General features: G+C 38.0%; 1 protein-coding gene across 3 annotated transcripts in view; it reads left to right on the plus strand.

Annotated features, from left to right (window-relative positions):
- trpv2 (transient receptor potential cation channel subfamily V member 2) overlaps positions 1 to 23,260 on the plus strand; it is a 52,957-nt gene that overhangs the window by 15,382 nt on the left and 14,315 nt on the right. For all 3 annotated transcript variants that reach the window (XM_062960355.1, XM_062960356.1, XM_062960354.1), the window contains exons 3-7: positions 2,489 to 2,622; positions 8,881 to 9,033; positions 12,538 to 12,678; positions 21,834 to 22,132; positions 22,216 to 22,392. In XM_062960355.1, coding sequence (XP_062816425.1) covers positions 2,489 to 2,622; positions 8,881 to 9,033; positions 12,538 to 12,678; positions 21,834 to 22,132; positions 22,216 to 22,392 — 904 coding nt within the window. The remainder of the gene's footprint in view (positions 1 to 2,488; positions 2,623 to 8,880; positions 9,034 to 12,537; positions 12,679 to 21,833; positions 22,133 to 22,215; positions 22,393 to 23,260) is intronic.

Below are 23,260 nucleotides of genomic sequence, written 5' to 3' on the forward strand. Positions count from 1 at the left end.
CTTCTCTATTATATATATCATGAATAGGCAATGTAATATAGATATAGATACAGATATAGATATAGATCTATATGGATGACATTTATCTGCTCTCTCTCCTTCTCTATTATATATATCATGAATAGGCAATGTTATATAGATATAGATATAGATACAGATATAGATATATATGGATGACATTTATCTGCTCTCTCTCCTCTATTATATATATCATGAATAGGCAATGTTATATAGATATAGATACAGATATAGATATAGATATATATGGATGACATCTATCTGCTCTCTCTCCTTCTCTATTATATATATCATGAATAGGCAATGTTATATAGATATAGATATAGATATAGATATATATGGATGACATCTATCTGCTCTCTCTCCTTCTCTATTATATATATCATGAATAGGCAATGTTATATAGATATAGATATAGATATAGATATAGATATAGATATAGATACAGATACAGATATAGATATAGATATATATGGATGACATTTATCTGCTCTCTCTCCTTCTCTATTATATATATCATGAATAGGCAATGTTATATAGATATAGATATAGATATATATGGATGACATTTATCTGCTCTCTCTCCTTCTCTATTATATATATCATGAATAGGCAATGTTATATAGATATAGATATATAGATATAGATATAGATATAGATATATATGGATGACATCTATCTGCTCTCTCTCCTTCTCTATTATATATATCATGAATAGGCAATGTTATATAGATATATATGGATGACATCTATCTGCTCTCTCTCCTTCTCTATTATATATATCATGAATAGGCAATGTTATATAGATATAGATATAGATACAGATATAGATATAGATATATATGGATGACATCTATCTGCTCTCTCTCCTTCTCTATTATATATATCATGAATAGGCAATTTTATATAGATATAGATATAGATATAGATATATATGGATGACATTTATCTGCTCTCTCTCCTTCTCTATTATATATATCATGAATAGGAAATGTTATATAGATACAGATATATAGATATATATGGATGACATTTATCTGCTCTCTCTCCTTCTCTATTATATATATCATGAATAGGCAATGTTATATAGCTATAGCTATAGATATAGATATATATGGATGACATCTATCTGCTCCCTCTCCTTCTCTATTATATATATCATGAATAGGAAATGTTATATAGATATAGATATAGATATAGATATATATGGATGACATCTATCTGCTCTCTCTCCTTCTCTATTATATATATCATGAATAGGCAATGTTATATAGATATAGATATATAGATATAGATATATATGGATGACATCTATCTGCTCTCTCTCCTTCTCTATTATATATATCATGAATAGGCAATGTAATATAGATATAGATATAGATACAGATATAGATATATATGGATGACATTTATCTGCTCTCTCTCCTTCTCTATTATATATATCATGAATAGGAAATGTTATATAGATACAGATATAGATATAGATATATATGGATGACATTTATCTGCTCTCTCTCCTTCTCTATTATATATATCATGAATAGGCAATGTTATATAGATATAGATATATAGATATAGATATATATGGATGACATTTATCTGCTCTCCTTCTCTATTATATATATCATGAATAGGCAATGTTATATAGATATAGATATAGATATAGATATAGATATAGATATAGATATAGATATAGATATATATGGATGACATTTATCTGCTCTCTCTCCTTCTCTATTATATATATCATGAATAGGCAATGTTATTCAGATATAGATATAGATACAGATATAGATATAGATATATATGGATGACATCTATCTGCTCTCTCTCCTTCTCTATTATATATATCATGAATAGGCAATGTTATATAGATATAGATATAGATACAGATATAGATATAGATATATATGGATGACATTTATCTGCTCTCTCTCCTTCTCTATTATATATATCATGAATAGGCAATGTTATTCAGATATAGATATAGATACAGATATAGATATAGATATATATGGATGACATCTATCTGCTCTCTCTCCTTCTCTATTATATATATCATGAATAGGCAATGTTATATAGATATAGATATAGATACAGATATAGATATAGATATATATGGATGACATTTATCTGCTCTCTCTCCTTCTCTATTATATATATCATGAATAGGCAATGTTATTCAGATATAGATATAGATACAGATATAGATATAGATATATATGGATGACATCTATCTGCTCTCTCTCCTTCTCTATTATATATATCATGAATAGGCAATGTTATATAGATATAGATATAGATACAGATATAGATATAGATATATAGGGATGTATATAGGTATATAGGTATAGATATATCATCATCCTCATCTATATGCTTCCAAATAATTGTATGTGGGTGTGAAGTCGTTTGCCTTTGTAAGGTCGTATGTATGTAGGATTCGGCTCATTCCGGAACTTTCCCGTAGCCCGAAGGAGCCCGGGCGCTTCGACCGCGAGCGTCTTTTCTCCGCCGTGGTGAAGGGAAATCCCGAAGAGCTGGACGGCCTGAAGGAATACCTGCAGAGGACCTCCAAGTTCCTCACCAACTCGGAATACCGGGGTGAGTTTCGGACCCGGCGGTGCCCGGGTTATTTGAGAACGGAACTGTTTGCCTTTGTTCCAAGTTTAGTCTCGATCCAGTGTCACTTGGCTTTAGTTGGTGCGGGTGAACTTCAACTCCAATATGTCGACTCTATGTGTCAAGTGTGGTCTTGATCAGGCATCGGTGAGGGTCGCAGTGGTCTCGGGAAGTGAGTGAAGATACTGCAAGTCCCATCATCCATGGTCCAAACTCTTCCAAACCGCACCAGGATGTAGAGTGGGTCATGAGGGTTCTGTGTGACAAGTTTGGTGTTGATCAGTCATTGGTGGGGGTCGCAGTGGTCTCGGGAAGTGAGTCAGGATACTGCAATTCCCATCATCCATGGTCCATCCCCCTCCAAACACTGCCAGGATATAAAGGAGATCATGGGGACTCTATGTGTCAAGTGTGGTCTTGATCAGGCATTGGTGGGGGTCGCAGTGGTCTCGGGAAGTGAGTCAGGATACTGCAAGTCCCATCATCCATGGTCCATCCCTCTCCAAACACTGCCAGGATGTAAAGTAGGTTATGGGGTCTCTATGTGTCAAGTGTGGTCTTGATCAGTCATTGGTGAGGGTCGCAGTGGTCTCGGGAAATGAGTGAAGATACTGCAATTCCCATCATCCATGGTTCATCATCCTCAAAACCTCACCAAAGTATAGAGTTGGTCATGGGTGCTCTGTATGCCAAGTTTGGTCTTGATCAGTCACTTGTGGCAATTGCAGTGGCCTCAGGAAGTGAGTGAAGGTACTGCAAGTCCCATCATCCATGGTCCAAACTCTTCCACCCCGCACCAGGATGTAGAGTGGGTCATGAGGGTTCTGTGTGACAAGTTTGGTGTTGATCAGTCATTGGTGGGGGTCGCAGTGGTCTCGGGAAGTGAGTCAGGATACTGCAAGTCCCATCATCCATGGTCCATCCCCCTCCAAACACTGTCAGGATATAAAGGAGATCATGGGGACTCTATGTGTCAAGTGTGGTCTTGATCAGGCATCGGTGGGGGTCGCAGTGGTCTCGGGAAGTGAGTGAAGGTACTGCAAGTCCCATCATCCATGGTCCATCCCCCTCCAAACACTGCCAGGATATAAAGGAGATCATGGGGACTCTATGTGTCAAGTGTGGTCTTGATCAGGCATCGGTGAGGGTCACAGTGGTCTCGGGAAGTGAGTGAAGATACTGCAAGTCCCATCATCCATGGTCCATCCCCCTCCAAACACTGCCAGGATATAAAGGAGATCATGGGGACTCTATGTGTCAAGTGTGGTCTTGATCAGGCATTGGTGGGGGCTGCAGTGGTCTCGGGAAGTGAGTGCAGATACTGCAAGTCCCATCATCCATAGTCCAAAGCCTTCCAAACCGCACCAGGATGTAGAGTGGGTCATGGGGATTCTATGTGTCAACTGTGGTCTTGATCAGTCATTGGTGGGGGTCGCAGTGATCTTGGGAAGTGAGTGAAGATACTGCAAGTCCCATCATCCATGGTCCAAAGTCTTCTAAATCACACCAGGATGTAGAGTGGGTCATGAGGGCTCTGTGTGCCAAGTTTGTTGTTGATCAGTCATTGGTGGGGGTCGCAGTGGTCTCGGGAAGTGAGTCAGGATACTGCAAGTCCCATCATCCATGGTCCAAAGTCTTCCAAACCGCACCAGGATGTAGAGTGGGTCATGAGGGCTCTGTGTGCCAAGTTTGTGGTTGATCAGTCATTGGTGGGGGTTGCAGTGGTCTCGGGAAGTGAGTGAAGATACTGCAGGTCCCATCATCCATGGTCCAAACTCTTCCAAACCGCACCAGGATGTAGAGTGGGTCATCAGGGCTCTGTGTGACAAGTTTGGTCTTAATCAGTCATTGGTGGGGGTCGCACTGATCTCTGAAAGTGAGCGAAAATATTGCAATTCCCATCATCCATGGTCCATCATCCTCAAAACCTCACCAAAGTATAGAGTTGGTCATGGGTGCTCTGTATGCCAAGTGTGGTCTTGATCAGTCATTGGTGAGGGTCACAGTGGTCTCGGGAAGTGAGTGAAGATACTGCAAGTCCCATCATCCATGGTCCATCATCCTCAAAACCTCACCAAAGTATAGAGTTGGTCATGGGTGCTCTGTATGCCAAGTTTGGTCTTGATCAGTCACTTGTGGCAATTGCAGTGGCCTCAGGAAGTGAGTGAAGGTACTGCAAGTCCCATCATCCATGGTCCAAACTCTTCCAAACCGCACCAGGATGTAGAGTGGGTCATGAGGGCTCTGTGTGACAAGTTTGTGGTTGATCAGTCATTGGTGGGGGTCACAGTGGTCTCGGGAAGTGAGTGAAGATACTGCAATTCCCATCATCCATGGTCCATCCCCCTCCAAACACTGCCAGGATGTAAAGTAGGTTATGGGGACTCTATGTGTCAAGTGTGGTCTTGATCAGGCATTGGTGGGGGTCACAGTGGTCTCGGGAAGTGAGTGAAGATACTGCAAGTCCCATCATCCATGGTCCATCATCCTCAAAACCTCACCAAAGTATAGAGTTGGTCATGGGTGCTCTGTATGCCAAGTTTGGTCTTGATCAGTCACTTGTGGCAATTGCAGTGGCCTCAGGAAGTGAGTGAAGGTACTGCAAGTCCCATCATCCATGGTCCAAACTCTTCCAAACCGCACCAGGATGTAGAGTGGGTCATGAGGGCTCTGTGTGCCAAGTTTGGTCTTGATCAGGCATTGGTGGGGGTCGCAGTGGTCTCGGGAAGTGAGTGAAGATACTGCAAGTCCCATCATCCATGGTCCATCCCTCTCCAACACACTGCCAGGATATAAAGGAGATCATGGGGACTCTATGTGTCAAGTGTGGTCTTGATCAGTCATTGGTGGGGGTCGCAGTGGTCTCGGGAAGTGAGTGAAGGTACTGCAAGTCCCATCATCCATGGTCCATCCCCCTCCAAACACTGCCAGGATATAAAGGAGATCATGGGGACTCTATGTGTCAAGTGTGGTCTTGATCAGGCATTGGTGGGGGTCGCAGTGGTCTCGGGAAGTGAGTCAGGATACTGCAAGTCCCATCATCCATGGTCCATCCCCCTCCAAACACTGCCAGGATATAAAGGAGATCATGGGGTCTCTATGTGTCAAGTGTGGTCTTGATCAGTCATTGGTGAGGGTCGCAGTGGTCTCGGGAAATGAGTGAAGATACTGCAATTCCCATCATCCATGGTTCATCATCCTCAAAACCTCACCAAAGTATAGAGTTGGTCATGGGTGCTCTGTATGCCAAGTTTGGTCTTGATCAGTCACTTGTGGCAATTGCAGTGGCCTCAGGAAGTGAGTGAAGGTACTGCAAGTCCCATCATCCATGGTCCAAACTCTTCCAAACCGCACCAGGATGTAGAGTGGGTCATGAGGGTTCTGTGTGACAAGTTTGGTGTTGATCAGTCATTGGTGGGGGTCGCAGTGGTCTCGGGAAGTGAGTCAGGATACTGCAATTCCCATCATCCATGGTCCATCCATCTCCAAACACTGCCAGGATGTAGAGTGGGTCATGAGGGCTCTGTGTGCCAAGTTTGTTGTTGATCAGTCATTGGTGGGGGTCACAGTGGTCTCGGGAAGTGAGTCAGGATACTGCAAGTCCCATCATCCATGGTCCAAAGTCTTCCAAACCACATCAGGATGTAGAGTGGGTCATGGGGGCTCTGTGTGCCAAGTTTGCTCTTGATCAGTCACTTGTGGCAATTGCAGTGGCCTTAGGAAGTGAGTGAAGGTACTGCAAGTCCCATCATCCATGGTCCAAAGTCTTCCAAACCATACCAGGGTGTAGAGTGGGTCATGAGGGCTCTGTGTGACAAGTTTGGTCTTGATCAGTCATTGGTGGGGGTCACAGTGGTCTCGGGAAGTGAGTGAAGGTACTGCAAATCCCATCATCCATGGTCCAAAGTCTTGCAAACCAGACCAGGATGTAGAGTGGGTCATGGGGGCTCTGTGTGCCAAGTTTGAGGTTGATCAGTCATTGGTGGGGGTCACAGTGGTCTCGGGAAGTGAGTCAGGATACTGCAAGTCCCATCATCCATGGTCCGAAGCCTTCCAAACCGCACCAGGATGTAGAGTGGGTCATGAGGGCTCTGTGTGCCAAGTTTGGTCTTGATCAGTCATTGGTGGGGGTCGCAGTGGTCTGTGGGAGGTGAAGCGTTAGAAAGTACTGCAAATCCCATCATCCATGGCCCATCATCCCCAAACGGCACCAGGACATAAAATGGGTCATGGGGGTGAAGTGTGCCAAGTTTGGGCCAGGTCCGTCATTCCTGGTGGTCTGTCATGATCTCCAATCCGGCTGACAAAGAACAGATGCCAGCCATAAAACCTCAATGACCCTCTGGTATGTGAGAGCCCCTATATAAATGGGCCAAAGAGAAAGTTCTGGTATTCTGTACAATAAAACCTGTTGGAATCTGACCAGCGTGTGTCTTGGTGCTTTTTCTGGTCTTGACTTACCCACAGCACAACTGGGAGAAGAGAACCCGACAATTTGTACAGAATACCAAAACCTTCTCTTTGGCCCATTTATATAGGGGCTCTCACATACCAGAGGGTCATTGAGGTTTGATGGATTGTTAGGTTCTCTTCTTCCAGTTGTGCTGTGGGTAATTCTTCCACTAGAAGAAAGCACCAAGGCACACGCTGGTAGATTCCCACAGGTTTTTATTGTACAGAATACCAGAATCTTCTCTGTAGCCCATTTATATAGGGGCTCTCACATACCAGAGGGTCATTGAGATTTTATGGATTGTTAGGTTCTCTTCTTCCAGTTGTGCTGTGGGTCAGTCTTCCACTAGAAGAAAGCACCAAAACACACGCTGGTAGATTCCCACAGGTTTTTATTGTACAGAATACCAGAACCTTCTCTTTGGTCCATTTATATAGGGGCTCTCACATACCAGAGGGTCATTGAGGTTTTCTGGATTGTTAGGTTCTCTTCTTCCAGTTGTGCTGTGGGTAAGTCTTCCACTAGAAGAAAGCACCAAGACACACGCTGGTAGATTCCAACAGGTTTTATTGTACCTTCTCTTTGGCCCATTTATATAGGGGCTCTCACATACCAGAGGGTCATTGAGGTTTGATGGATTGTTAGGTTCTCTTCTTCCAGTTGTGCTGTGGGTCAGTCTTCCACTAGAAGAAAGCACCAAGACACACGCTGGTAGATTCCAACAGGTTTTATTGTACCTTCTCTTTGGCCCATTTATATAGGGGCTCTCACATAGCAGAGGGTCATTGAGGTTTTATGGATTGTTAGGTTCTCTTCTTCCAGTTGTGCTGTGGGTCAGTCTTCCACTAGAAGAAAGCACCAAGACACACGCTGGTAGATTCCAACAGGTTTTATTGTACCTTCTCTTTGGCCCATTTATATAGGGGCTCTCACATACCAGAGGGTCATTGAGATTTTATGGATTGTTAGGTTCTCTTCTTCCAGTTGTGCTGTGGGTCAGTCTTCCACTAGAAGAAAGCACCAAGACACACGCTGGTAGATTCCCACAGGTTTTTATTGTACAGAATAGCAGAACCTTCTCTTTGGCCCATTTATATAGGGGCTCTCACATACCAGAGGGTCATTGAGGTTTTCTGGATTGTTAGGTTCTCTTCTTCCAGTTGTGCTGTGGGTAAGTCTTCCACTCGAAGAAAGCACCAAGACACACGCTGGTAGATCCCAACAGGCTTTATTGTACCTTCTCTTTGGCCCATTTATATAGGGGCTCTCACATACCAGAGGGTCATTGAGGTTTTATGGATTGTTAGGTTCCCTTCTCCCAGTTTTGCTGTGGGTCAGTCTTCCACTAGAAGAAAGCACCAAGACACATGCTGGTATATCCCAACAGGCTTTATTGTACCTTCTCTTTGGCCCATTTATATAGGGGCTCTCACATAGCAGAGGGTCATTGAGGTTTTATGGATTGTTAGGTTCTCTTCTCCCAATTGTGCTGTGGGTAAGTCTTCCACTAGAAGAAAGCACCAAGACACACGCTGATAGATTCCAACAGGTTTTTATTGTACAGAATAGCAGAACCTTCTCTTTGGGCCATTTATATGGGGGCTCTCACATACCAGAGGGAAATTGAGGTTTTATGGCTGGCATCTGTTCTTTGTCAGCTGACCGGAGATGTCAAAGATTGGCGATCTTGACAGGTGGCCAATCAGAAAGCCGCCACAGACTCCGTTGTAAACGTACACACAACAAACACGGGTCAGAGCAATGTCGGGATCTTGTCTCCCTCCCAGACGGCAAGACGGGCAAGACCTGCCTGATGAAGGCCCTGCTGAACCTGCGGAACGGGGACAACCCCACCATCCCGTTGCTGCTAAAAATCGACCGGGAGATGCAGAACCCGCGCCCGCTGATCAACACCGCCTGCACCGACAACTACTACAAAGGTGAGGATGACACGGCTATGCTGATGACCCTGGGCGGTTTTCGGTTGTTAGACCGTAAGCCCAGCTCTCTCTTCCCACTAATTGTGGTGAACTCAGGCAGGGGGGAATCCTTTTCTAATCCCACCTCTGCCACCAATTTGTGGAGATGTGGAGATGGAGGTTGTTTTTAATTATTTAACTATATATATTTACTAGCTGTGCCCGGGCAGGCGTTGCTGTGTCTGAGTCTGGTGGTGTTGGTCAGTCTACATGAGGTTGTATTGATGCTGTGGCCTCCACCTTCTTTATACTCACATTAGCAGTAGTATTTGAAGTCTGTTTCCTTCTTCAATTTTTGTGTTGATTGATAATTGCTTGAGATCCCTATTGTCTTTGGTTTGTTGTTAATTGTAATGTCTGATTCTGCTGAGTGCGGTTTATATTTTTATTGTGCTACAATAGTCCTTTTTTTGTTTTGCCTGTGTAGGTGTTTATTATTATTATTGTTGTTGTTGTGGTCATGAAGGTTGGATAAGTGAGATGCTACTGTATTGTTTTTTGGAGGCCCAGTGTAGCACTGACTGGCCTCTCAGCCTCAGTGCCTGGCTGTTTCTTGCCTGTGATGGTGTTGATTCTTGTTGTTGTTGTTGTTGTCATTGTTATTATTGTCATTGTTTTTTTGGAGGCCAAGTGTGAATGTAGGGATTGGGGAGGTGGATGAGTTGTGTTGTCAAATTTTGTATTTGTTATCGTCACAATGCGTTGTTGTAAGTTTTGTGGGTCTGGATTGTGGTTTTGTGGTGTGGTTGTGTTGTTACAACTGGGAGGCAAGGTTTTTGCGTTGTGTTGTCAAGTTTTATATTTCTGGGGCGTTTAGTTGTGTTGTTATAGTCACGATGCATGGTTGTGAGTTTTGTGAGTCCGGATTGTGGTTTTGTGGTGTGGTTGTGTTGTTACAACCGGGAGGCAAGGCTTTTGCGTTGTGTTGTTAAGTTTTATGTTTCTGGGGCGTTTAGTTGTGTGCCAAGTTTCGTATTTCTGGGGCGTTTAGTTGTGTTGTTATAGTCACGATGCGTTGTTGTGAGTTTTATGGGTCCGGATTGTGGTTTTGTGGTGTGGTTGTGTTGTTACAACCTGGAGGGAAGGCTTTTGCGTTGTGTTGCCAAGTTTCGTATTTCTGAGGTGTTTAGTTGTGTTGTTATAGTCACGATGCGTTGTTGTGAGTTTTATGGGTCCGGATTGTGGTTTTGTGGTGTGGTTGTGTTGTTACAACCTGGAGGGAAGGCTTTTGCGTTGTGTTGCCAAGTTTCGTATTTCTGAGGTGTTTAGTTGTGTTGTTATAGTCACGATGCGTTGTTGTGAGTTTTGTGGGTCCTGTGTGATTTTGTGGTGTGGTTGTGTTGTTACAACTGGGAGGCAAGGCTTTTGCATTGTGTTGCCAAGTTTTGTATTTCTGGGGCGTTTAGTTGTGTTGTTATTGCATGATGCGTTGTTGTGAGTGTTGTGGGTCTGGATTGTGGTTTTGTGGTGTGGTTGTGTTGTTGTAACCTGGAGGCAAGCCTTTTGCATTGTGTTGCGAAATTTCGTATTTCTGGGATGTTTAGTTTTGTTGTTATAGTCACTGCGCAAACAACTTTATCATTTTATATATATAGATAACTATATCCGCTGCCACCATTTATTAAACGCTGCCGCCAGAGGTAAAAATGTTTATAATGCGGCCATCAGATGTTAAGGGGATGATCAATTCTTGCCACCACTATAGAATACGTAGCCACTAGGAGACTTTTATTTTTCTTTCTTCTTCTTGTTTATTCTTGATGTGTGTATATATGACAGACTGAGATGTTTGAGAGAACAATAACACGTTTATTCAGGCACAAGCTTAATGGTTACAATAACTTTTCTTCTTGTTTGAGGCACGTTACTGAAAAAGTTGCAATAACAGAATGAGGTGATTCAAGATTCCTAAAATGTCACTGCTTTCTCAACTTAAAATAAGCCACCAAACTGATTTTAAACTGACTCAATTAAACTCTTGAGCCTCCCTGATTCCCTCAACTGAGAATGAGACTTCCCTGCACCTCATCAGAGCACAGACTGCTTACAATAAGTCACCAAACTTATTTTAGAATGGACTCAAATCCCACATGTGAGCCACCCTGATCCTCCAACTGAGAATCAGACTTCCCTGTACCTCATCAGAGCACAGACTGCTTACAATAAGTCACCAAACTTATTTCAGAATGGACTCAAATCCCAAATGTGAGCCACCCTGATCCTCCAACTGAGAATCAGACTTCCCTGTACCTCATCAGAGCACAGACTGCTTACAATAAGTCACCAAACGTATTTTAGAATGGACTCAAATCCCACATGTGAGCCACCCTGATCCTCCAACTGAGAATCAGACTATGGTGACCTAAATGAAGCTAAATTAGCCTCCCCTCATAAAGCGGGACCTAGACACATCTGATTCCGAGCTGCTTAGGTTATGGTGTACTAAATGAAGCTAAATTAGCCTCCCCTCATAAAGCAGTACCTAGACACATCTGATTTCAAGCTGCTTAGGTTATGAAGTTAAATTAGCCTCCCCTCATAAAGTGGTACCTACGCATATCTGATTTCGATCTGCTTAGGTTACGGTGTCCTAAGTGAAGTTAAATTAGCCTCCCCTCATAAAGTGATTTTGAGCTGCTTAGGTTGGCAGCAAGCTAGACTATTAAACAGTCAGGAGCTCTTCACTCGCTCACCGGCAGTTTTATGGTGTCCTAAATGAAGCTAAATTAGCCTCCCCTCATAAAGCGGGACCTAGACATATCTGATTTCGAGCTGCTGAGGTTATGGTGTCCTAAATGAAGCTAAATTAGCCTCCCCTCATAAAGCGGTACCTAGACACATCTGATTCCGAGCTGCTTAGGTTATGAAGTTAAATTAGCCTCCCCTCATAAAGCGGGACCTAGACACCTCTGATTTCAAGCTGCTTAGGTTATGAAGTTAAATTAGCCTCCCCTCATAAAGCAGTACCTAGACACATCTGATTTAAAGCTGCTTAGGTTATGAAGTTAAATTAGCCTCCCCTCATAAAGTGGTACCTACGCATATCTGATTCCGAGCTGCTTAGGTTACGGTGTCCTAAATGAAGCTAAATTAGTCTCCCCTCATAAAGCGGTACCTAGACACATCTGATTTCCACCCGCATGAAGTGGTCTTTCAGCTGTATAGGTCAACCACAAGCTAGACTATTAATGGTCGGGAGCTCTTCACTCGCTCACCGGCAGTGTTATAGTGCCGTAAATGAAGCTAAATTAGCCTCCCCTCATAAAGCGGGACCTAGACACATCTGATTTTGAGCTGCTTAGGTGGGCGGCAAGCTAGACTACCAATGGTCAGGAGCTTACTCCGACCCGGGCTGGCTCCAACTCTTGACCTTGCGGTCCCATGTTTTGATGATAGAACCAATTGGGAAACGACAGGGATAAGGCAGGAACAAGGAGGGTGACGATGCCTGTCTGGTCTCCGCAGGCCACACGCCGCTCCACATCGCCATCGAGAAGCGGAGCCTGGCCTTGGTCCAGCTGCTGGTGGAGAACGGGGCCGACGTCCACGCCAAAGCCTGCGGCCAGTTCTTCCACCGGAAGGAGAAGGGCGCCTGCTTCTACTTCGGTACGTAAACTGGGATGGGCGGAGTTACGAGCTCTGAGGCAGGGCTGAGCTTCTACCTCTGTCCTGGACACAGGAGGCGGGGCTAGAGGAGGGGGCGGGGCCTCTATACTCCGCCCCGTGTTCTAACAAGAGGCTCAGCCCTGTCTCAGGCTCTTGGGAAGAGGCCCCGCCCCCAACCCTAGCCCCGCCCTTTAGTCCTAAAAGGCCTCTCAGGAGAAATATAGAGGCTCAGCCCTATCTCAGGCTCTTGGAAGGAGGCCCCTCCCCCACTCCTAGCCCCGCCCTTTAGTCCTAAAAGGCCTCTCAGGAGAAATGTAGAGGCTCAGCCCTGTCTCAGGCTCTTGGGAAGAGGCCCCGCCCCCACTCCTAGCCCCGCCCTTTAGTCCTAAAAGGCCTCTCAGGAGAAATGTAGAGGCTCAGCCCTGTCTCAGGCTCTTGGGAAGAGGCCCCGCCCCCACCCCTAGCCCCGCCCTTTAGTCCTAAAAGGCCTCTCAGGAGAAATGTAGAGGCTCAGCCCTGTCTCAGGCTCTTGGGAAGAGGCCCCGCCCCCTTCTCTAGCCCCGCCCTTTAGTCCTAAAAGGCCTCTCGGGAGAAATGTAGAGGCTCAGCCCTGTCTCAGGCTCTTGGGAAGAGGCCCCGCCCCCACCCCTAGCCCCGCCCTTTAGTCCTAAAAGGCCTCTCAGGAGAAATGTAGAGGCTCAGCCCTGTCTCAGGCTCTTGGGAAGAGGCCCCGCCCCCTCCCCTAGCCCCGCCCTTTAGTCCTAAAAGGCCTCTCGGGAGAGGGATAGAGGCTCAGCCCTGTCTCAGGCTCTTGAGAAGAGGCCCCGCCCCCTTCTCTAGCCCCGCCCTTTAGTCCTAAAAGGCCTCTCGGGAGAGGTATAGAGGCTCAGCCCTGTCTCGTGCTCTTGGGAAGAGGCCCCGCCCCCACCCCTAGCCCCACCCTTTAGTCCTAAAAGGCCTCTCGGGAGAGGGATAGAGGCTCAGCCCTGTCTCAGGCTCTTGGGAAGAGGCCCCGCCCCCTTCCTTAGCTCCGCCCCTGTGTCCTAATAGGTGCCATCACCGCCCCCCTGGACTTTGGGAAACACTGTCCTAGCTCTAGTTCTTTTCAGAACAAAACAGAAAAGTATGAATAATAATAATAATAATAATAATAATAATAATAATAATAATTCCTTCTTTCTCCTTCTTCCTTTTTCCTTCTTTCCTTCCTGTCCGCTCTTCCTTCCTTTCTTCTTCCCTTCTGTTTTGCTTTCTTTCACTCTTTCCTTCCTCCTCTTCCTTTATTTTTCTCCTTGTTTATTCTTGATGTGTTGGAGTATGGTTGTATTTGTATGAAATGTAAATCAAGTGTTTACTGCTGATGAGCTAGAGTGTGTATTTTCAGTAATGAAATAGTTAACAGCAGGCTAGTTTTGACTGACAGCCTGTTGTTGATTACGGTGACCTATGAGGTTTGATTTCCGGCCTTCCTCCGGACTGAGGAATGTTGTTTATCTTATCTGTGGAGTTCGGCTTGAGCATTCGCTGAAGATGGACTATGAATGCTATGCCCTGAAGCCGAGAAATGCAAACTGTAAATAGACATGTAAATAAAGTTAATCAACAGTTGGACTTCGCCTGCTGGAGTGTTTGTTTGACCAGTGCTGTTTCTCCGACAGTCTGGAGAAGGAGGTGAGACCGGGATGATGAATTTTGGAATTCACTCTGCATCCCATCATCCCCTGACATGATGTGTGTATGTATGACAGAGACTGAGATGTTTGAGAGAACAACAACAAGTTTATTCAGGCACAAGCTTAATAGCTACAATTCTCACTTAGAGGCACTTTCCTTAACAGTTGCAATAACAGAATGAGGTGATTCAAGCTTCCTAAAATGTCACTCCTTTCTCCACTTCTTTCTATACTGCTTTCACCCTGTGAATTACAACCACAGACTATCTGTTCCTTATCTGAAAACAGACTACCTTAAAACAAGTCACCAAACTTATTTTAAACTGACTCAAATCCAACCTTTGAGCCACCCCGATTCTCCAACTGAGAATCAGTCTTAACTGCAATTCATCCAATTACAGACTACCTTAAAATAAGTCACCAAACTTATTTTAAACTGACTCAAATCCAACCTTTGAGCCACCCCGATTCTCCAACTGAGAATCAGTCTTAACTGCAATTCATCCAATTACAGACTACCTTAAAATAAGTCACCAAACTTATTTTAAACTGACTCAAATCCAACCTTTGAGCCACCCTGATTCTCCAACTGAGAATCAGTCTTAACTGCAATTCCTCCAATTACAGACTACCTTAAAATAAGTCACCAAACTTATTTTAAACTGACTCAAATCCAACCTTTGAGCCACCCTGATTCTCCAACTGAGAATCAGTCTTAACTGCAATTCCTCCAATTACAGACTACCTTAAAATAAGTCACCAAACTTATTTTAAACTGACTCAAATCCAACCTTTGAGCCACCCCGATTCTCCAACTGAGAATCAGTCTTAACTGCAATTACAAACTGTGAATTACAAACACAGACTGTAAGGATGTTATGAGTTAACAGAAATTATTATTAATATGATTTTATTTGTTTGTTAAAAAAAAAAGAAGGAGTTATATATTATATTCGCATAGAAGCCAGCTGGAAACAGTATACAACAGGTTGCCATAGCAACATAGCCTCTCTCTGGAGAAGGGGGCGTGGCTTAGTTGGCAGTTAAAGCTTAAACCCTTTTTAAAAAAAAGTTAGTTGCTGTTCGACTTTTGAAGAAGTTAGTGGCTGTTTGAATCAGCTGAAGAGAGGTTGCTCTTTGACAGCTTAGAAAAGCTGGGAAATTAAGGCTTGTTCACACAAGCAGACGGCAGCTTATTGTCATTCAGGGAAAGGCTGAGGATATAAGCTGACTGGGAGTTTAGTCAAGAGGGATTCGGTCAAAAAAAAAAAAAGAAAAAAGATCAATCCACGGCTTGATTGTTAAAGTGATAGTTAGATCACTGTTGTTTGAAGAGAAGTTGTTTAAGAAATATTCATACAAATAAGACTGCACTGTAACTCAAGATCCTGAAACGTCTATATATTGCAACCACAAGCTTATCTATAGCTTCCGTTCATGTTCCGATCCCAATTCAAGGTGCAGACCATCATATATAAAGCCCTAAACGGTTTGGGACCCACCTACCTTCGTGACCGTATCTCCTACCATAAACCTGCCCGATCTCTGCGATCGTCAGGGGAGGCCCTCCTGTCGCCACTGCCTGTATCCCAGACCCGCCTTGTGGGAACAAGGGAGAGGGCCTTTTCTGCTGTGGCCCCCCGTTTATGGAACTCATTGCCCATTGAAATCAGGCAAGCCCCCACTCTTTCAGACTTTAGGAAAGATCTAAAAACATGGCTCTTCCGATGTGCTTTCGGAGAGTAACTGTTACATGCTTTTGTTACACCCCATTATTTATCCTCTAGACCAGGGGTCCCCAAACTAAGGCCCGGGGGCCGGATGCGGCCCTCCGAGGTCATTTACCTGGCCCCCGCCCTCAGTTTTATAATATAATATATTGTATATACATATAATATTGATAATAATATTATAATGTAATACAATATAACACTAATAATAATACCATATAATAATATTAATTATATATTCTATATTACATATAATATTACTAATAATATTACAGTATAGTGGTATAGTTCAATAGAGTAATATATAATGCTAATATTGTGCTATGCTAATAATATAATATATTGTATGTACATATAATATTGATAATAATATTATAATGTAATACAATATAACACTAATAATAATACCATATAATAATATTAATTATATATTCTATATTACATATAATATTACTAATAATATTACAGTATAGTGGTATCATTCAATATAGTAATATATAATGCTAATATTGTGCTATGCTAATAATATAATATATTGTATGTACATATAATATTGATAATAATATTATAATGTAATACAATATAACACTAATAATAATACCATATAATAATATTAATTATATATTCTATATTACATATAATATTACTAATAATATTACAGTATAGTGGTATCGTTCAATAGAGTAATATATAATGCTAATATTGTGCTATGCTAATAATATAATATATTGTATGTACATATAATATTGATAATAATATTATAATGTAATACAATATAACACTAATAATAATACCATATAATAATATTAATTATATATTCTATATTACATATAATATTACTAATAATATTACAGTATAGTGGTATCGTTCAATATAGTAACATATAATGCTAATATTGTGCTATGCTAATAATATAATATATTGTATGTACATATAATATTGATAATAATATTATAATGTAATACAATATAACACTAATAATAATACCATATAATAATATTAATTATATATTCTATATTACATATAATATTACTAATAATATTACAGTATAGTGGTATAGTTCAATAGAGTAATATATAATGCTAATATTGTGCTATGCTAATAATATAATATATTGTATGTACATATAATATTGATAATAATATTATAATGTAATACAATATAACACTAATAATAATACCATATAATAATATTAATTATATATTCTATATTACATATAATATTACTAATAATATTACAGTATAGTGGTATAGTTCAATATAGTAATATATAATGCTAATATTGTGCTATGCTAATAATATAATATATTGTATGTACATATAATATTGATAATAATATTATAATGTAATACAATATAACACTAATAATAATACCATATAATAATATTAATTATATATTCTATATTACATATAATATTACTAATAATATTACAGTATAGTGGTATAGTTCAATATAGTAATATATAATGCTAATATTGTGCTATGCTAATAATATAATATATTGTATGTACATATAATATTGATAATAATATTATAATGTAATACAATATAACACTAATAATAATACCATATAATAATATTAATTATATATTCTATATTACATATAATATTACTAATAATATTACAGTATAGTGGTATCGTTCAATATAGTAATATATAATGCTAATATTGTGCTATGCTAATAATATAATATATTGTATGTACATATAATATTGATAATAATATTATAATGTAATACAATATAACACTAATAATAATACCATATAATAATATTAATTATATATTCTATATTACATATAATATTACTAATAATATTACAGTATAGTGGTATCGTTCAATATAGTAATATATAATGCTAATATTGTGCTATGCTAATAATATAATATATTGTATGTACATATAATATTGATAATAATATTATAATGTAATACAATATAACACTAATAATAATACCATATAATAATATTAATTATATATTCTATATTACATATAATATTACTAATAATATTACAGTATAGTGGTATCGTTCAATATAGTAATATATAATGCTAATATTGTGCTATGCTAATAATATAATATATTGTATGTACATATAATATTGATAATAATATTATAATGTAATACAATATAACACTAATAATAATACCATATAATAATATTAATTATATATTCTATATTACATATAATATTACTAATAATATTACAGTATAGTGGTATCATTCAATATAGTAATATATAATGCTAATATTGTGCTATGCTAATAATATAATATATTGTATGTACATATAATATTGATAATAATATTATAATGTAATACAATATAACACTAATAATAATACCATATAATAATATTAATTATATATTCTATATTACATATAATATTACTAATAATATTACAGTATAGTGGTATAGTTCAATAGAGTAATATATAATGCTAATATTGTGCTATGCTAATAATATAATATATTGTATGTACATATAATATTGATAATAATATTATAATGTAATACAATATAACACTAATAATAATACCATATAATAATATTAATTATATATTCTATATTACATATAATATTACTAATAATATTACAGTATAGTGGTATCGTTCAATAGAGTAATATATAATGCTAATATTGTGCTATGCTAATAATATAATATATTGTATGTACATATAATATTGATAATAATATTATAATGTAATACAATATAACACTAATAATAATACCATATAATAATATTAATTATATATTCTATATTACATATAATATTACTAATAATATTACAGTATAGTGGTATAGTTCAATAGAGTAATATATAATGCTAATATTGTGCTATGCTAATAATATAATATATTGTATGTACATATAATATTGATAATAATATTATAATGTAATACAATATAACACTAATAATAATACCATATAATAATATTAATTATATATTCTATATTACATATAATATTACTAATAATATTACAGTATAGTGGTATAGTTCAATATAGTAATATATAATGCTAATATTGTGCTATGCTAATAATATAATATATTGTATGTACATATAATATTGATAATAATATTATAATGTAATACAATATAACACTAATAATAATACCATATAATAATATTAATTATATATTCTATATTACATATAATATTACTAATAATATTACAGTATAGTGGTATCGTTCAATATAGTAATATATAATGCTAATATTGTGCTATGCTAATAATATAATATATTGTATGTACATATAATATTGATAATAATATTATAATGTAATACAATATAACACTAATAATAATACCATATAATAATATTAATTATATATTCTATATTACATATAATATTACTAATAATATTACAGTATAGTGGTATCATTCAATATAGTAATATATAATGCTAATATTGTGCTATGCTAATAATATAATATATTGTATGTACATATAATATTGATAATAATATTATAATGTAATACAATATAACACTAATAATAATACCATATAATAATATTAATTATATATTCTATATTACATATAATATTACTAATAATATTACAGTATAGTGGTATAGTTCAATATAGTAATATATAATGCTAATATTGTGCTATGCTAATAATATAATATATTGTATGTACATATAATATTGATAATAATATTATAATGTAATACAATATAACACTAATAATAATACCATATAATAATATTAATTATATATTCTATATTACATATAATATTACTAATAATATTACAGTATAGTGGTATCGTTCAATAGAGTAATATATAATGCTAATATTGTGCTATGCTAATAATATAATATATTGTATGTACATATAATATTGATAATAATATTATAATGTAATACAATATAACACTAATAATAATACCATATAATAATATTAATTATATATTCTATATTACATATAATATTACTAATAATATTACAGTATAGTGGTATAGTTCAATAGAGTAATATATAATGCTAATATTGTGCTATGCTAATAATATAATATATTGTATGTACATATAATATTGATAATAATATTATAATGTAATACAATATAACACTAATAATAATACCATATAATAATATTAATTATATATTCTATATTACATATAATATTACTAATAATATTACAGTATAGTGGTATCATTCAATATAGTAATATATAATGCTAATATTGTGCTATGCTAATAATATAATATATTGTATGTACATATAATATTGATAATAATATTATAATGTAATACAATATAACACTAATAATAATACCATATAATAATATTAATTATATATTCTATATTACATATAATATTACTAATAATATTACAGTATAGTGGTATAGTTCAATAGAGTAATATATAATGCTAATATTGTGCTATGCTAATAATATAATATATTGTATGTACATATAATATTGATAATAATATTATAATGTAATACAATATAACACTAATAATAATACCATATAATAATATTAATTATATATTCTATATTACATATAATATTACTAATAATATTACAGTATAGTGGTATCGTTCAATAGAGTAATATATAATGCTAATATTGTGCTATGCTAATAATATAATATATTGTATGTACATATAATATTGATAATAATATTATAATGTAATACAATATAACACTAATAATAATACCATATAATAATATTAATTATATATTCTATATTACATATAATATTACTAATAATATTACAGTATAGTGGTATCATTCAATAGAGTAATATATAATGCTAATATTGTGCTATGCTAATAATATAATATATTGTATGTACATATAATATTGATAATAATATTATAATGTAATACAATATAACACTAATAATAATACCATATAATAATATTAATTATATATTCTATATTACATATAATATTACTAATAATATTACAGTATAGTGGTATCGTTCAATATAGTAATATATAATGCTAATATTGTGCTATGCTAATAATATAATATATTGTATGTACATATAATTTGTAAGCCACTCTGAGTCCCCTTTGGGGTGAGAAGGGTGGGATACAAATGTAGTAAATAAATGCAGTAAATAAATAAATAATAAATTTTAGACTTAGGCTCGCCCAAAGTCTGAAATGACTTGAAGGCACACAACAACAACAATCCTAATTAACTTGACTATCTCATTGGCCAGAAGCAGGCCCACACTTTCCATTGAAATCCTAATAGGGAAATCCATTGGTTAAAATTGTTTTTATTTTTAATTATTGTATTGTTCTTTCGTTGTTGTTTTTGCACTACAAATAAGACATATGCAGTATGCATAGGAATTTGTTTGTATTTTTTTTTCAAATGATAATCCGGCCCCTCCACAGTCTGAAGGATTGTGGACCGGCCCTCGGCTTAAAAAGTTTGGGGACCCCTGATCTAGACTGTCTGCTATCTTTTCCTAGTTCCCTGTGGTTTTATTCTTATCCTTTTTCTTATCCTTTTCTCACCCCGAGTTTTAACTGAGTGTCAGTGCGGCCTGCCCTGTTATACTGCTCTTTGGATTTTGTGTTGTACTGTATATGATTCTTTATTGTATTGTTGTAATTGTATTATGATATGTTGTTTTTATATTGTGTTATATTGTATTTTTCCCGGGCATGGCCCCACGTAAGCCGCCCCGAGTCCCCATTGGGGAGATGGTGGCGGGGTATAAATAAAGTTTTATTATTATTATTATTATCTGTAAACTAAAAAAAATCACACTTCTTTACACCTCCCTCCTTGTCCAGGTGAGCTTCCCCTCTCCTTGGCGGCCTGCACCAACCAGCTGGACGTGATCCGCTTCCTCCTCCACCACGGGCACCAAGAGGCCCAACTGACCGCTCAGGACTCTCTGGGCAACACGGTCCTCCACGCCTTGGTGATGGTGGCCGACGACACGGAGCGCAACACGGAGATGGTGGTCCGGATGTACGACGCCCTCCTTCGGGAAGGAGCCCGGGCCGACCCTTCCCTGCGGCTGGAGGAAGTGGTCAACCTGGAAGGGATGACCCCTCTCAAGATGGCCGTCAAGACCGGGAAGGTGGAGGTGAGCGAGAGTTGTTTCGCTACGTAAGCGGCCTTAGTCTTTCGGACTGAGGGTGGTGACCCTCAAGGGTTCTCTTTCCCTAGATCTTCAAGCACATCATCCAACGGGAAGTCACGGATCCCGAGTTCCGGCACCTTTCGCGCAAGTTCACCGAATGGACCTACGGGCCGGTTCAGGTCTCGCTCTACGACTTGTCTTCCATCGACAGCTTCGAGAAAAACTCCGTGCTGGAAATCCTCGCCTACAGCAGCGATACACCGGTGAGAGCATCTCTCTCATATATATATATATATATATATATATATATATATATATATATATAAAAGAGTGATGGCATCACGGCGACCCACAAAACAACAAAACTACAGGCCCCCCAACCTCGAAATTTGACAACACAACCCATCATCCACGCCTCTAGGTTGATACAAAAAAAAGAGAAGAAAAATAAAATCCTAATTAGAGAGAGAGGAATAATTGCTTTTATCCATCTATATATATAAAAGAGTGATGGCATCACGGCGACCCACAAAACAACAAAACTACAGACCCCCCAACCTCGAAATTTGACAACACAACCCATCATCCACGCCTCTAGGTTGATACAAAAAAAAGAGAAGAAAAATAAAATCCTAATTAGAGAGAGAGGAATAATTGCTTTTATCCATCTATATATATAAAAGAGTGATGGCATCACGGCGACCCACAAAACAACAAAACTACAGACCCCCCAACCTCGAAATTTGACAACACAACCCATCATCCACGCCTCTAGGTTGATACAACAAAAAGAGAAGAAAAATAAAATCCTAATTAGAGAGAGAGGAATAATTGCTTTTATCCATCTATATATATAAAAGAGTGATGGCATCACGGCGACCCACAAAACAACAAAACTACAGGCCCCCCAACCTCGAAATTTGACAACACAACCCATCATCCACGCCTCTAGGTTGATACAACAAAAAAGAAAAGAAAAATAAAGTCCTAATTAGAGAGAGAGAAATAATTGCTTTTATCCAATTGCTGCCAATTTAGAAGGCTAAGCTCCGCCCACTTGGTCTCCTAGCAACCCACACAGCCCAGTGTTAATAAAAGAATAAAAAATAAAATAAATACAAATAATACAAT

The sequence above is a fragment of the Anolis carolinensis genome, unplaced genomic scaffold, assembly GCF_035594765.1.
Source record: "Anolis carolinensis isolate JA03-04 unplaced genomic scaffold, rAnoCar3.1.pri scaffold_7, whole genome shotgun sequence".
Taxonomy (NCBI): Eukaryota; Metazoa; Chordata; class Lepidosauria; order Squamata; family Dactyloidae; genus Anolis; species Anolis carolinensis.